Here is a 16,334-nt window from a genome sequence, read left to right as displayed (position 1 = left end):
TAGTGCAAGCTCGTAAATAATTTAAGTAATGCAAAACATGAATACAATTTCTGTCAACCCTTTAGTCCAAGTGACAAGTCATTCAATGAAATACTTAGAATACTTTATTCCATCACAATGTGTGAGAATAACATTCTCTTAGGTTAAATCACTACAGTTTCATCTGAAATCACTATATACAATATAAACAAAATACACACATCCATATACAGTAGCCGTCTCTGGGAGCCTGTTCTAGTATCCAGCCGTGCAGCAGTTTAGTGTCCCTCAGTTCATCACAGAGCCTATAATCTGAGCCATGATAAAGCCTAATGATGAAGCCTAACAGCACTTGCAAAATTTGAGTGCAAAGTCTCTTGGATATATAAATAAACTGTTGGCACACATACTGGATGACCCCAATGTCTTGCCACATAAGGCATTATTGCTAAAGCTCCGGTTGCAGTGTTATCACTATACTTATTCCATTTGTCAATTACATTAGGGCTGCACAATATGCATCTAAAGTACTGAAATTGCAATATTGGCAAACGAAATAATTAATTTCATAAAATAAATTATTTTGCAATCTCACCAAAGTACAGCATCTGACAGAAATGTACTTTTAAAAACAAAGTCAAATTTGATTAATGATTTTCCATAGTCCAAAGTTTGCCTAGATTTATTCTTGGTTTTGTCTATGTTCTTTTATGTTATTCTGACAGTTGGACTAGTAATTTAAGGTATGTACTTTTTGTTATAACTGAAATGGTGTGTTAAAACCTATATTCCGATATCAATATTAATATTTCAGTACATAACAGCCATATTGCAATATTTTCCAATATTGAGCAGCCCTAAGTCCTGCAAAATGCCCTATTTCATTAAATATATTTGTTAAAAGGAATGTTAAATAAAAAACAAAAAACCTTGGTAGTTCTCGCTAGGATTCCAGCCTACTTTTTAAAAATGGCAACTGTTCCTGTGCAGAAGTATTGCTAGTTACAGCTGATCAATATATTGTTGGCAAAAATATATTTAATTGATGCAAAAAATGATGCAGCATGAGGCTGAGGTAGACAGCTGCATAGACATGAACAGAATTACATGGGAAGACATTAACTCTGAAATAAGACATAATGATCATTTTAAAATTGCATTTAGTTTTAAAAGTTTGGCAACTTTTCATAAAATATACAATAGTAGCAAGCAGTGGTGGAAAGTAAAAGTACAAGTGACTTTAGTACATTTTTACAGTGGATATTTTCACTTTTATATTACTACATTTGAGATCAGATATCTGTACATTCATAATGACATTCTGTATAAAAGGTTTTGAGTTCAAGACCTGGCGTTGAACAAACAAATCACTAGAAAAATTAAATCAATTCAGTTGCTTTGATAAAATCTGCACAAATCTTTATCAAGATCACTGACTGATCATTGACTGTTTAATAGATTTCAAAATCTGTGTGAAATACTTTCTTATTACTCTAATGGTACTTCAGTGCTGTACCCTGTTCTTCCACCACTGGTAGCCAGAAATGCATTCACACTTTTTTAACTGCAACTGGACAAACCTTACAGCGCACGTTGCTGCCATTTTGTGTTGGGAATTTGAGGCATTCAATATTTTTGCTTTTAAAAGCAGAATTGTATTCTTTGCACTTGCTAAAAAGAAAGTAGCCTGGGCATGTATTACGTAGACTAAAAGATATGGGGTTTGGGGTTCCAAACCGTCACATTGTAGACTCCAATAAGGCAACAGTTGGAATATCAGTTATGAAATGTTGCTGGGAAAAGCATTCTACACATCCACTTCTTAGTCAGTGTCCATTACTTGGCCTGTCCACTGAACACTGTCCTGTTCAGCACTGATATACCCATCCCACATGAGTCCATCTCAATCAGCAGGCAGCAGTGAGCTGTTATTTCTGTGTCACAAGTCTGTCACTTTATTCTCTACTGCAGCAGCAATCTGCTGGAGTCGGTATCCCAGCTGCATTTTTTGGGCTGTGGTGTCCTCTTCCAGTGCCGTTATAATCTGAAGAGAAGAACAAAACATACCAAATAAGGGATTGGTGTTTGGCTACCAACCCTGACCATTTGCCACATGTCTTTCCCCCTCTTTCCATTCCATGCTATGACTCTGTCTAATAAAGCCTATGGGCTTATGTACAGTATCTAACATTTTGTACATGTACAAAATAAACATATACTTCCAATTATTTGGCAACACAGGGTAATTCACTCAACATATATACAATTTGTGTTCCGGGTGCAATAATTAAATAATTTACCTGGTCGTAGTATTTATTGATGTACTTGTAGAGTTCATGCAGTGCCACCAGATAGTTTAGTTCTCCAGAGTAGTTCTGAAACAGCACAAAGTCAGATGGTTTGTTTATTCACAGTATTAGACTGAAATCAACCTAACCGATGATGACTGACCCTCGATAATTCAGCAAGAGCAGAGTTCATCTCCTGGTCACTGGCTGAGATTGTCTGCCTGATGTCAGCATAGTACCTGTGTAGATCAACAAATGAAAAACACATTCTGAAAAATAAGCAATCTAATAAATACATTTTAGGTAAAAAGTGGAAGATACCTTTCAACCATTTGCTTGTAACGTGGAATGTCTCTGGCATACAGCAGTTTGTTAATTGGAGAATCCTATATTAAATAAAATCAAAATACAAAAAAAACAACAACACTATTTTGAGAAAGTCTGTCAACAAATGATTATTCACATATGTGACTTAAACATCTTACTCTTCCCAGTTTGTGCTCAGCTATCGTACAAGAATCCATGAATGTCTGGGCAATGACTGAGAGCACAGCATCTACGTGGTCTGAAGCTTGGATGTCAAAAATGAACTGAGGATTTTTCACAATGTTGATCCAGAAACGCAGAGGAAGACTGGAAAAGTAGAGCAGATATGAAGAAGAGCTCTCACTCAACAATGCTTTTGTGTGTGCATGTTTGTGCACCTGTTGGTCTTCCAGATGTGGATGGTCTCAGGGTCGGTGATGCCGTGCTGCCCTGCCTGGTCATCCAATAGGTCAAAAAAATATTTGACTGCCAGAGGAACCGGGCGACTGGTGCTGAGGATCACCATGAATAGATCATCCACAAACTTCTGTAATGTTCCCTAAAGAAAAAGATGCATGTTTTAAGGTTACTTGGTTGTTTGATCGTCCATCGAGGTTTGAGGAGGCTTGTCACTCTGCCCATCTCTTTACTTAATGTACATGATGAAATTTTACTGGTTTTATGCTGACAGTTTACCTTCATGGACAGTAGTCTGGTAAGGTAGATCTCTGGGATAGCTTTGGCTCTCTCTCTCTCCCTCATGCTCCCTCTGCGATGTTTGGGAAGCTCTGGCTCCTCACTGGCTTTAACCAGATGCCACAATCTCACTCCTCCTTCATCTGCATCCTCCAGCATAGGAGTTTCTACATTGTGAAAATTTGTATTCATGAGATATGTTCATAATAATAGCAGTCCAGCATTAAAATGTATTGCTTTTTTCAGTAGTCAAAATTGTATGTCTACATGGTAAACGGGCCTTACAAAAGGTTTAGTAGAGAAATGGAAAGACGTTAGAATCACATAACATAAATTTCAGCAGAAAGATGAGACAAGATATTAGTCTACTTCAAATTAATACTCACTCTCTCCAGCTATGTATTCATGGTTGTCATGATGGATGTGCTTGGTGTGTCGAGGTATGAGCGCGAGAGTAGCCCCATCTGGGACCTGCAGAGCAACAATCAGTCAATAACATAAAATGTATTTGTTTACGGTTTAGGATCTCTCTAGATGGCTGGTACCTTGTAGTGTTGCAAAGTGTTGAGGCGTTTCCAGCTGCCTTGTACTACCGAGGTCAGGTCCTCGTCTGATAAGATCAGGTGCCCGGCTACTCCTGATCGCCACTCTGGTTTGGCACAAACAGAAAATATTTTGTGTAGTTTGCAAATTTTAATGCTTGAGAGTGATATCAATAAACAGTCCATGCTGTGGTGTCTTTGGCTAAAACATTTCACCCACTTTGCTTGTGGGTGGATTTCTTTTGATACTTCAACCTCAACCAAGACATTTATAAGCACATTTCATATGTATTGTAAAAATGCAAAATTGCTAAAAGTACATTGAATAAATAATTTGTCTCAAAAATCTAAACAAAAACATGTAGTGTAATCAAACGGAGGCAACTTGATATTTTGCCCTTTATTGCCATTGTCAATGAACAAACTAGAAATATGCTTTGGCTACATGGTGTAACATAAATTAATGAACAATAAAAATTGTGAAATATACACGTTTGAAGCACGTTCCTGGAGCATTGTAAAATGTATGTTCTCTTGAGATATATGAAAGAAATAGAGATTTTCATTTTAGTATCACCATTATTGGGAGAGATATAAAAAAAAAAAAGCTTCATACTGATGCTTCATACCTAAATCCAGAGAATCAGCATGTGGCCGGTGTGAGAAGGATGTGCCCTTAAAGACTTGGTCCAGGATCTTCTCTTTGACCTGGGTGATGGTGTCGCAGTCCAGCACTTTGGAGGTCAGGGGCTGGCTGTCACTGAGTCCACTGCCCTGTACTAGCACGTTTAGAGTCTGCAGCAGAACACACATGAATTAAGCTTGGGCCACCACAGCAGATAAACACAACATTTGCAAGACTATACCAGGGTTTTGTATTCAACATCTTCTCTTAGCAACCGGTTGTCATTAAGAGTGTACTTGGCCTTTCCTGTCACCGCGTCCACTGGTCCTTTATCCACCTGGTGCTTTATGGCCCTGAACAGCATGTATAATGGTTCTCCCGCTGAATCCTGTGCAATGCAGAGCAGAGGGTGAGTGGGCTTAAAGGAGCTATAAAACATGTTTGTTAGATTATTGAACAGAAAGGTGTGTGGGTCTGTGTGTGTGCAAAACAAATAAATCAGTTTAGGTTGAAACATCTGTAAAGGGACCAGTGTACAAAGCTGAATTTACAGTTACAAAAGCTGCATATTGATTGGGGCCAGTGTAATATACTCTTGTGCAAAGACAACACATTTATTCCCAGAGATGTAGCACGGCAAAGATGAGTACAGCAGTGATGTTAGGGCTCTTTTATCATTCATTTACTAATTGGGATAGTTTCATATAAATTTTGATTAACTAGGACTTTCAAACCTTTTAAGTTTTAATTTGTTTGAATGTATCTAAATTCATTAAACAGCAGAAAAATCATTGGATTTCACATAACGCTGAAGTTACTGTTGAAACCAGAAGTTTACATACACTATATAAAAAGAGACATTTTTTCATGAAATCCTGTCAGACATATTAAGAAAATGTTTAATTACTTTCTTCAAAGTCAGAAATGTACATACAGTAAGATTACTATGCATTGGGGAAAAGCCAGATGATGTGGTCATGTCTTTGGAAGCTTCTGGTTTATTGACAACATTTGAGTTAATTAGAGACACACCTGTGGATATATCTGAAGGCACTATCTGAAATACTCTAATATTCTTAGTGTAACATGAGAAATTCCAACTATTGCCAACTATTATGACAAGTTTGTTTAAGGATATCCAAAGCATTCGACCCAAGTCATACAGTTTAAAAGGCAATGGTACTAAATACTAATGAAATATTTGTAAACCTCTGATGTTGAAGAAAGTAATCATCTTAAAAATCCTTCTTTCATTATTCTGGCATTTAGCAACTAGAAATAATTTTGGTAATCACCCTAAGGAAAGTATATAGACAGATGGACATCCAGTTGGTGAGCAGCTTCTCTACTACAGTCTCTGTCCTGTAAAGATAGAATAGTAGAAATCAGTATTTTAAGTGGGTGAAATCACGTTTCTCCTCCTGTCTAAAGCATTTTCTGACCTCCGGAGCATCAGTTTGGGGTTCTTGGCCACATACTGCTCCACCAGGTCATTCAGAAGTGTCTTCAGGATGTCCGTGAAGTACTCCAGTTTCCCATGGAGGGACACTGTCAGTAGAGAGGCCACATAAGCCCGATCCCTGGGCGAAAACGTGCGCTGGCTTTCAAGAGTGTGGATGAACTATGAGTACAAAGAACATGCAGTAATGAATCCTGGGGCATTTGCAGAGATGTACAATGAGACTTTAAGATTACATTTGATATTTAAAAAGTAAGGAATGGGTAATCTCAAGTGTTTTTTTAAATGCTACCGAATACCTTGGTGAGGAAGAGTTTGCTGTTAAGAAGATTAGACAGTTGCACCAGACCCTGCTCCACAGTCTGCCTTCGACACTCCTGAACATCCAAGTCCCGTCGTAGTGGGGACTCCCGGTGGCCAGGGAAGAAAATACGTTCTGCGTACATGCGGTAGTCAAGAAACGGGATTCCTGAACCCACCAGATCACTTGACATGTCCATCATCTCGGTCATCAAGTCTGGAAGGAGTCAAAACAATGTTAGATGTTTTTAAGATAATCTCAGAGACACTGAAATAGTATGTATAGAGGATAAATTTGATTTCAGGGCTAGAAGCAATTCTCTTAAAGATGAAACAGGCAAAATTAACCATTTTGCAAAGGTTGATTAAGCAATACGCAGCACTGTTTCATATTAATCTGTGTGATTTTGTTTGTTCTTTGTACTCGCATTGCCATGTTTGCCTTAACACAGAGGGGCAACGCATTTCTCTGAATGGTTAATCCACCAGTCCAATCTGCACAATGGAACTCGAGGAGATAAGAAAAGGTCACAGATTTTCACACATCTGTATCCAAATAGGAAAGTTTGTAGTCTTGTCTGGACAGGCTACCATTTAACACCAAATATATTAATTTTATTATTTATTAATATGTTATTTTGTGTTTTACCTGTGAACTCTTTCTTGCAGCGGTCTCTCACACTAGTTTCCAGATTCTCCAGTTGTATCTGGACTTTTTTATAGTCCCTCAGAGCCTGCTTGCTCTTCCTCCTGAAATAAGACATTTGGGCAAGCATAAAAAGGGGTAAGTTTTGTGTTTTTACATTTATGGCAAAAATTAAGTGACAAAAATGAGTTAAATTCACCTGTAGATGAGAACAATAATGAGGACGATTAAAGCCACAATTGAAGCTCCCACTCCCACTCCGATCTGAGCCTCCAAAGGAAAAGTGGCCAGGCTGGGGTTGTCATATTGCACTTTACCCAGGGAGAAGTTCAAGTTACCCATTCGGACCTGAAATGCGCATTTGACATTACACTACATTCTTAAAGTACAGACAAACAGCCAATTGTAGACTCACTATGAACTCAGGCAGGCTGTCAGAGCCCTCCCGTTTGTTTCCATTAGTGGTGGGTGTGGGCTGCTGAGGAGGAGGCTCGCAGTACAGGTGGTTCTTGGTTAAAGTCTTCACTGCACAAACTCCCTCCCCCACCTGAACCAACACCTCATCTTTGGTCATGGCCAGGTCCAGATTCTCACCCTGTGGACCCGAATTATAAATTAAATTATATGTTCACTTTGAATAATGGCAAGTAAAAAAGAAGTTCTCAAATGGTCTTGATTCAAACCTCCAGTTGGATAAAGCTGCCCGGATTGTAGCGGTAGACCTTGAGTGGGTCCTGCTGGTTGAGAGGCTGCAAAATGGGGTTGGGCTCATACCTAAAAGGCTGGCTGTTCAGCGTACTGAAGTCAAAACGGAGGTTATCCAACTGAAACTCTACTTTGACCTCTGAACCCTGCACAGTGGCGTCCACCACAGGAGAATGGCACAGGATGAGAGAGGAGGAGTTCACCTCACAGGAGCCCACAAACTGGAAGAACAAAACAAATTAAGAAATTTATGTCAAACTGTGACACAACATAAACTAAAACCAATTTTGCCATATCCACAGACCTGTTTGAAGTCAGGCTCACTCCTGCTTTTTCGTCTACTTCTCCTCCTACGGCTCTTGGCTTTAGTCTGGGCAACCGGGGTTTCCAACAGAGAAATGGTGACCACCATGCTGGGCCTCTGCACCACGTCCAGGTTGTAGCCATACACATAAATCACCCGGCCACCACTGTGGAAAAAAAAAATAGATTTACAATCATGCCCAATTCATTATTCATCATGCTTTACTGTATGTTAGTTTAGTAGTATAATATGAACAGAATGAATAAAGATGTGGAATTTAGGGATCAGTATTCTTACCCAAAGAAGCTGTTGGCTGGTAAGGCATGGGTGATGTTGGGATTGGGGCTATAGAGGTACTTAGTTGAATGAAGGTGACGCTGACTGTTGCCATAATGCAATGTGAGCTGATGTTCTCCAATGTCCTTACTGGGGCCTGTCTCACACTGTACACTGGATACGTGCACCTTAGACACTCTGGGACACAGGGTGCAGATGAGGAAACAATTTAAGTAAAGGTAGAAATGGGCATAAGCAAAGACAGTGGGGCACAGAAGACGTACATTTTACAGTGCACTCTTCCAACAGTAATGCTGAGGTCTGTGGGATGTCCTGTGAGCAAACTTCGGCCAGTAATGTTCAGAATGGTTCCTCCAGCCTTAGGGCCCCTTAGAGGTGACAAACCCATGACAAATGGATCCTAAACAAAACATAAAGATCATTTAATTATACTATTTTCACTACAGCCACAATGAATGCTCCAGAGTGTAGTAAGAAATTTTACCTGATAACTGAAGGTTTGGCTGGAACGGCCAAACTCCCCTCCAGTCACAGTGACAGACACATGGCCAGAAAGCAGTCCTCCACTAGCTCTGGTCTTGCAAACAATCCTAACCACACACCATTGTTGTGTTATTACTGTAAGGTTTATTACTGACTCATTATGTAACTAGATATGACAGTGTGATTTCACCATATACCGATATATAGAATTTCACATTTTTCTGCTGTACCTGGAGGAGACCTCATAGAGACTCGGAATGACTGTACAGGGAACCCCAGCCACAGACACAGAGTGCAGAATATCTTCAGGCTTCTGTCCCAGGTTAGAGCCAGTTATCGTAACCATAGTTCCTCCCTCCAACAGGCCAGACAGAGGTTCAATCTAACATGTAAAGTATTATTAGGATTCTGTTGAGTTCCACTTGATTTCACAGCAGAGTGGATTCTTACTGAGTGTATGACTGGTGCGGGACATGTCTTCTCTACAAGCTGGCTGCAGGTGTCAGAGTATACGCAGCTGGCCTGAGCCCCTCCACACCACACACAACCGTACTTCTGATCCGCTGTGTGGCAGCGGCTGCAGTCTGAGCGCCCCACTGAGCAGTTGTACAGTGTCACTAAGCAGAGCACAAACTTACAATTAGACTTGTTCATTTATCCATAAAACTTGAAATGAACAAAATGTTACATTAAGTTGCTATGAAAAAAGGGCATTATATAATCATTGCTATAATAATAAAAAATAAAATAAAAGCACACGCTTATGTTATGTGTTAGAAGTTGACACTACAGAAATGTTTCTAGTATTTTAAGTTATTCGGGTTTTGTCAATCAAACACTAAGCACTCACCGTACAAATCTGGAGTGCTGTCCACATGAAACGTGTCTCGTCTTTTCACATAAACCATGGCATTATACTCCTCCAACTGGGCTGAGTATTCATACTGGCAAATACACAGTGGATTATATCAATACAATATTTATGCACATAAAAAAGGATTACCATATCATCAGATTCCTACTTTTCATACCACATTCCATTTTACATACTCTTTTCCTACTCAAATCTTATGGTACATTGTTACACAAAAAGAGTGGAAAGAGCAAAAACATAAATTTGACAAAAGTCTTATAAACAAAATAGCTACCTCATGCAGCTGACAAGTGATGTCAAAGTTAGATGGGTTTATGTCATCCATCTCCACATAAGCATCCACCACCACAGTCTGACCCTCGATCACGAGCACACACTGGTAATCCAGCTCAGAGTCCTGCACACATACACAAATCGCAATATTAGCACATTGTTATAAATATTGTTAGCACTGGTGCTCTACTTGAAAGATGCAGTGATATTTTACATTACGTTTATTTCTCCTAATTACAAAAAAGCTGAAAGATTACTATAACAATCATCAAAATTAAAAAGGCTAACCAGGTAAATGTAGTTTGAGCAAGCATGAGTGAAAAACCATATTAGCTGTTTATCACTGTCCAAAAGTAATGTAATGTGACAGATTTTACCTGATAGAGGTGCAGGTTGTGTGCCAAAAGTGTAATCTTCCTCTTGACTCTGACGGGCAGCAGTGAGACGCCCTGGATCTTCTCCACACAAGGGCATGCAGAGGCTCCCCAGCTAACATAGGACCCCTCGTCCCCCTGTAATATAACAGCAAATTAAAACACAACCAAACAGTCTATTCGGTGGTTTCAGTGCTCTTGGGTTGTGCAGTGGTTTAGGGCGCATACATACGCAATTCAGCCTCTCAACCGCTACATTAGCAAAATTCTCTACCCAATTTCCAAACATCACACTATGGCTCTCTTATTTAATAAAGAGTAACTACTAAAAATAGGTACGCTTTATTAAACAGACTCGGACCTGCACGCGGTCTGAAGTCAGAGGGCCAGCTCCAGCTTGTGGTGCCCAAGACGAGACTTAAAACCAGGGGGGACAAGGGCTTCTCTGTGGCTGGCCCTAACCTCTGGAACATGTGCGACCAGCCTCCACAGAAGAGTGTTTCAAGTCTCATCTTCAGACCCAATTTTATTCTCTGGCTTTTAACACCGCATGAGTTGTGAAGTCCTTTTTGTCTTTAATTTAATTTAAAAACATTTTAACTTTCTGTATTTTAATGCTTTTTATTGTTTTTACTTAGGATTTACTGTCTTTTTATTGTCTGTGCAGCATTTTGGAAACATTTATAAAATGTACTATATAAATAAAGTGGATTGGATTACTTTTCCCTCAAATAATTATTCTGATAAATAATGACAGCTACCTCTCATATAACATTGTACAGCCTTATAAGCGCTTATGACTACATGTGGTGGGGCCAGGAAAAATAACTTTTACATATACAGTGTTTTTGTATGGATTATTTGATGTGTTGGATACATTTAATTATGACCCCTTAATTAGGACCTAAATCCGATAAAAACAATACTTTTTTGGGATACACAACATACTGTTAATGCATACTATTTAAGTAAAAATGCATGGGGGAATACAATTGGAACAGTGAGGAAAGCATGATAATGGGTGTGAACTCACAGGGAGAAAGCCCTCATCTTGGTCATACTGATAGTCCGGCTCAGAGTCAGAGTCCTGGAGAAGAGGGGAGGGGGGTGGTGGGGCATGCTCCATCTCTCCATCTCCTGACAGGACAGTGCCAGCTGAAAACGTAGCAGTGTCATTTTCAACCTGCTTTATTTGGTCTTCTGGCTCTTCTTTTTCTTTTGGCCACACCAGCACCTTGGGGCCTTCAGTTGAGGGGTTAGGAGGTGGGTTGCTTGTTTGTAATTCAAGAGGCTCAGAGTCTGCACCCATGAAGAAAGGTGTGGGTAGAGGAAAACTATTTGGATCAAAGGTGGGTGGTCCAGAAACATCTTGGATAATAGCCGTCATCTCTTCTGACAGCACCTCCTGGGACACTGCGTCTGGTTCAGTGTGAGGGATCATCAAAGGCATGACTTGGTCTAATTCTCCACTTTGATCAGCCTGAGTAACTGGACTTTCATTCATTTTGGTGGTCTCCTCTTCAGCATGACCCTCTGTAACAGGTATGGTGGGGGGAAGGGCACTACTAGCCTGGGTGCTAGGTGCTGTGGTGATGGGAATGGTGGTAGTCTCTGGTGTAGCAGTAACAGCAGTAGTGGTGACAGGAGTTGTAGTACTTGTAGCAATTGTAAGGGTGGTGGTTAGGGGTAAGGTGGGGGTTGGGGGCACCCAAGTGGTAGTGATAGGTGCTGTGGTGGTCGTCACGGCAACTGTTGATGTGGGCGTCAGGTCTGTGGTGATGATCTCCAGGGCTTTGGAGGTGGGGGGAGGAGATGTAGGGAGTTTGAACTAGGGGTGAGGCGACAATGGGAGAGATTAGGATGTGACACAAATAACTAAAAATGAAGAAATAAGGCAAAAATAATAAAAATATACAATACACATCGTAGCATTTGATTATGGTAAAGCCATGGGATCTAAACTGAATGAGGGGCAATGACATCCTGTTTATGCATGGATCACATTTAACTGTACTGTGTAAAATCATGCTTTGGTTCTTTAATATTTATAAAAATGTGCAGTACAAGCAACAAATATGGGCACATCTGTATTTGATTTCAGGTATGAGTCCGTTGCATTTATTATTTTTTTTATCATTATTATATGGGGTATTCTTTCTTCACTTAACAAATAACCTATTGTCTAACACCAAGAATGTTATTGTAGTTATTATGCAATAGTTTTATTATAAGATGAGTTACTTACATGCTGGTTATAAATGATGACTCCCTCTTCACAGGTGGGTTTGTGTGTGCACATGTGTTGATGAACACACCAGTTACAGCCCCAGCGGCTCAGGACACACCCTCGACATCTGCGCAGGGAGGACAGAATATTTCCCAAGTGACACCGGGACCATTACATTTATAACAACATAAAGGTTGTCTGTATAGCGTTCAAATGCACTCAGTTTTCCCATTACTAAAAGTCTTGCACAGATATCAAATGGACATGGGATAAAAGAAAAACTTACGGCATGCTTCCAGACAGCTGCTTCACAGCTTGACAGTCAAAGATCAAGAAGTCCCTCTCTGTTACCGTCACATTACCAAAACGCAGAGACAGCACCACTTTGACAAAATCTGACAAAAAAAAACAAAAACAAATGTGAGGGTGAGACATGACAAAAAGTACAGTGTAATGCAAGTTTGTACAGTGTACAAAGTACAGTGCAATACAATTTTGCAGTTAAACTGACCTTGTCCTGGAGGCACTGCAGGCACTCGACTTGGCTGTGGGGAGCGACAGGAGACCCCCGTGGAGCTGACCATGGCAGGACTTTCACTGTTCTGGAAAAAACAGGTGTAGAATTCGTCTTTCTCCAACACAGGAAGTCCCGGGACAATGAGGGATATCTAAAAAATTAACACAAGTAGTATATTATTTGTGTTTTGTTACGCATTAGTGACAAAGACAAAGAACTCGTTCCATTTTATTGATATGTGATGTGAGCAAAGCAGAACAGAATAATCTTGCATTGACTTCACAAGGAAAAGACATGAGAATAAAGAAAGAAAAAGTTGAAAAAAATAGAAAGAAAATATCAAAGTGGATTATCTGGAATACAGCACACTTACGGTATTTAATATATACAGTAGTTGTCATTTGAGTAGATAAGATCATCACCAGTTAATATATTTGATTTTAGCATTTTGACCTTTACTATTTTCAACTGTGCACACATCAATGTGCCCCAGTCTATGCCATGAAACATAAACATTTAAAACAGAGTGTATTAAAAAGTCAGGGTGAATTGTGATATAGTCTGTTGTAATGTTACATGACTGACACACCCTTACCATGTGACTCTCATCCTTGCTGACATTGGCAGGGCTGAGCTCTTGAATGGACAGACACTGTTGCTCCATGTCAAAACTCCAGAGCCACTGTCCAGACTGCTCTCCACGAGCACACTCTGACTGCAACATGCACCTAACAGAGGAAAATGCAATGTTAGATTTTAACAGTGGCAACAGTGTTTCTATGCAGATTTAAGCATTTAAGACTATAACAATGAAAACGAATGAACCCTGTGGTTATGTAATTCTTCTTTCAGTCAATAGATGTCACTGCTATCCATGTTGTCATATTCACACACTGCTGTCCAGTAAAAACACTGGTTCTGGTTCATGAGCTCATATTCCCCTAGTCTAGTCCACTTCTCAGAGAGCAGAATATCTGGCTTTGTATAATAAAAAAATGTTTTTCACTGTCCCAAAAATGGTAGTTATTTATTTTTATTTTTATTTTTTAAGTGACTTGCTCTCAGAATTAAGTCACAATTATCCTGCATCTGTATTTCAGGGGAGCACAAAATGTTACTAGAGCAAATCAGTGTATAGGTTTTTCATATTATGGTTTGATTCATGTAGTAATAATACTAAGCATGACACAGGTATGACCTTCCTGTGATGTTAGCAAAGATATTCAGTCAACTGTCCATGCATATATGTATTTAACTGTTATTTAGTTCATTGAGCCTCACCTTCCTTGCAGGACGCACCAGCCGCAGTAGGGGTCGTGGGCCAGGAGACAGGAGTGGCAGTCCTCATGCCTCCAGCACTCGGCCACTGGTCTCTTCTGTAGCTGCAACCAGGTCAAAACTATCACCACACCATCACAGCCCAGTCATATTCAGGGAGCACACACACACACTAAGCTCTGGGAAATCTGATTAAGAAGAATAGGTGCCCCATTTTCCCCACAGCAACAATGGCCACTAACGGCGGTCATTAGAATAATCCGGGGGTTATTGCTGCTGCTCTGCCTCATTATGGGAGGGACGGGGGGCACTTCAGGAATGTGTTTGTGATCTTCACTAATGCTGAAACAATGCCCGGTTTTACTAGGTGATATTTAAGAATGTATGGGTGAAGCTCAATAGCTAACTTGAAAATCAAATATATTTATAAATGTATTTTTCTCACTGCTGGGAATAATATTTAGTAACAGAATAATTAATAAAAAATGTGTGTATTTTCTAACTTTGTTACATAGTGCCTTCAACAATTGTTACAAGAGACAAGGCACTTGGCAAACAACAATGAAAATTTTGGGCTCCAACCAAAAGCAAAATGATGAAAGATGAAAATGATGAAAATTAACCCATAATAGTATTTAGTACCATGTTCTGAGTCATGATGAAAAGGTGCTGCTCTGCCTGGTCCAGAATGAGATCTGCACTGATAGCAGTGTTCTGTTGGATGGAGATCACGGAGTACTCTTCCACCTCACCGTTTGGCCCCAAAAACACCTAAAAATAAAAATCATGTCAGCAGGGCCACAGCATGGCAATGTCGATACTAGCATGCCTAAAAACAGATATTTATACCCATTCATTTCATTCCAATGCAAAGTTTACTTCAGTTTTACTCCCCTCTGGACTAAAATATGCATAACATATAAGGTTAAACCTAGTCTGCTGTTTATTCATAATCTATACATCTTTACTGGAGGCCCTGTGAATTTCAAAAGAACTCTGAAGGGGGAATCCACTCTCTCCATGCCATTGTACCTTATGTAGATTCCCTTTCGAGTCACCCAGAAATGTGATAACATGTCCCGCCCTCACGCTGACTGCCACAGCAGTAAGTCGGGCTGAGGGGCTGTCGAGGATGGTCTCAGCTTCCACAGAGATCTTGCTGGCCATGGGACTGGGGGTGTGGTCTGAGCCACATGGGTACGCCTCCAAGGTGTTCTAACAGGGAGCACAAACTGTGTGTCAATGATTATAATCAACATCATGTGAGATTCCTTTGTTTACTTTATTATTTTACAATCAGTACTTTTTTGTATTTTTTTTTTTTGGCAAATCAATAACAAATGAACTAACTCTTATTTAGATTACATAACTATATCTAGCCTTACATTGCAATGTCTTCACAATGACAATTCCTAGACACAAATTGACACATGTTTACATTGAAGGAAGAACAAGGCAAAAATGCAAAAGTTGAATGTCCTTGCCAGATGCACAATTGCAGCAGTGTCAGTTATCATCAGTTGCTTTTTAGTTTTTGTCAATATGATCACATGTGTGACGAGGGCATTATTTACATGCAGAAGAATAGAACAAAAACTGAAAAAACACAATATTTATTAAACATGAAACACTCCCAACTACTCCAACTTAGCATTAGCATTTAGTATTTTTTAAATAATGCTGATATTAGGTTAGATTAGCAGCTCTAATTACCAGGTAACAAGAAGTATTCCCACTGGTTTCTTGTGATTTGTTTTCATGTGGGTGCAGCGGATATTTAGTGAGCTTGTCAGCCCTTGTGCTCGAAGAGAAATATTTATGCCTGACATCGTGCAGTATGTGCTGGGTCTGCAGGCTGCGTGTTTTCCTACATAATATGTCAAAGTGGGGTCATTGTTTCACCACTGCTGCTCACTGGATCAATAGGAAATGGAGGCAATGAACCTGCGAGCACTGCCTGCTGAAAGCTGCGTGGAATTGGCTTGTTCACTCTTATGAATGAACCTCTTATTTGGCCAAAGAGTGTGTCTCCTTGTGCTAGCACTAAGGCATACATAGAGATACATGGCACACCCATCACCACAAGCTCTAAACTTCTTCAAACTTGTGACACTCCGAGTAGCAGGATAGCATGGTGGTTAGTTGTGTCTTAAGCCTGTGT

At 39.9% G+C, this 16,334-nt stretch overlaps 1 protein-coding gene across 1 annotated transcript in view; it reads right to left on the bottom strand.

The window, feature by feature from the left end:
• Positions 1-81: 81 nt before the first annotated feature.
• plxnb1b (plexin b1b) overlaps positions 82-16,334 on the bottom strand; it is a 43,696-nt gene continuing 27,443 nt past the window's right edge. The window contains exons 4-38 of the mRNA XM_055221893.1: positions 15,206-15,388; positions 14,816-14,944; positions 14,177-14,277; positions 13,491-13,623; positions 12,890-13,046; positions 12,665-12,773; positions 12,397-12,505; positions 11,185-11,979; positions 10,155-10,289; positions 9,779-9,901; positions 9,481-9,574; positions 9,081-9,247; positions 8,861-9,012; positions 8,632-8,737; positions 8,411-8,547; positions 8,148-8,324; positions 7,851-8,016; positions 7,525-7,767; positions 7,257-7,436; positions 7,041-7,189; positions 6,845-6,945; positions 6,195-6,412; positions 5,879-6,057; positions 5,732-5,798; positions 4,678-4,824; positions 4,441-4,606; positions 3,815-3,918; positions 3,656-3,740; positions 3,270-3,436; positions 2,972-3,132; positions 2,753-2,900; positions 2,589-2,653; positions 2,431-2,506; positions 2,280-2,354; positions 82-2,023 (exon numbers count right to left, since the gene is read on the bottom strand). Coding sequence (XP_055077868.1) covers positions 1,919-2,023; positions 2,280-2,354; positions 2,431-2,506; positions 2,589-2,653; positions 2,753-2,900; positions 2,972-3,132; positions 3,270-3,436; positions 3,656-3,740; positions 3,815-3,918; positions 4,441-4,606; positions 4,678-4,824; positions 5,732-5,798; positions 5,879-6,057; positions 6,195-6,412; positions 6,845-6,945; positions 7,041-7,189; positions 7,257-7,436; positions 7,525-7,767; positions 7,851-8,016; positions 8,148-8,324; positions 8,411-8,547; positions 8,632-8,737; positions 8,861-9,012; positions 9,081-9,247; positions 9,481-9,574; positions 9,779-9,901; positions 10,155-10,289; positions 11,185-11,979; positions 12,397-12,505; positions 12,665-12,773; positions 12,890-13,046; positions 13,491-13,623; positions 14,177-14,277; positions 14,816-14,944; positions 15,206-15,388 — 5,409 coding nt within the window. The 3' untranslated portion in view covers positions 82-1,918. The remainder of the gene's footprint in view (positions 2,024-2,279; positions 2,355-2,430; positions 2,507-2,588; positions 2,654-2,752; positions 2,901-2,971; positions 3,133-3,269; positions 3,437-3,655; positions 3,741-3,814; positions 3,919-4,440; positions 4,607-4,677; positions 4,825-5,731; positions 5,799-5,878; positions 6,058-6,194; positions 6,413-6,844; positions 6,946-7,040; positions 7,190-7,256; positions 7,437-7,524; positions 7,768-7,850; positions 8,017-8,147; positions 8,325-8,410; positions 8,548-8,631; positions 8,738-8,860; positions 9,013-9,080; positions 9,248-9,480; positions 9,575-9,778; positions 9,902-10,154; positions 10,290-11,184; positions 11,980-12,396; positions 12,506-12,664; positions 12,774-12,889; positions 13,047-13,490; positions 13,624-14,176; positions 14,278-14,815; positions 14,945-15,205; positions 15,389-16,334) is intronic.

Source organism: Periophthalmus magnuspinnatus, chromosome 5, assembly GCF_009829125.3.
Source record: "Periophthalmus magnuspinnatus isolate fPerMag1 chromosome 5, fPerMag1.2.pri, whole genome shotgun sequence".
Classification (NCBI taxonomy): domain Eukaryota; kingdom Metazoa; phylum Chordata; class Actinopteri; order Gobiiformes; family Gobiidae; genus Periophthalmus; species Periophthalmus magnuspinnatus.
The sequence above is the reverse complement of the archived record's forward strand: the minus strand, read 5'-3'. Positions and strand labels throughout refer to the sequence as shown.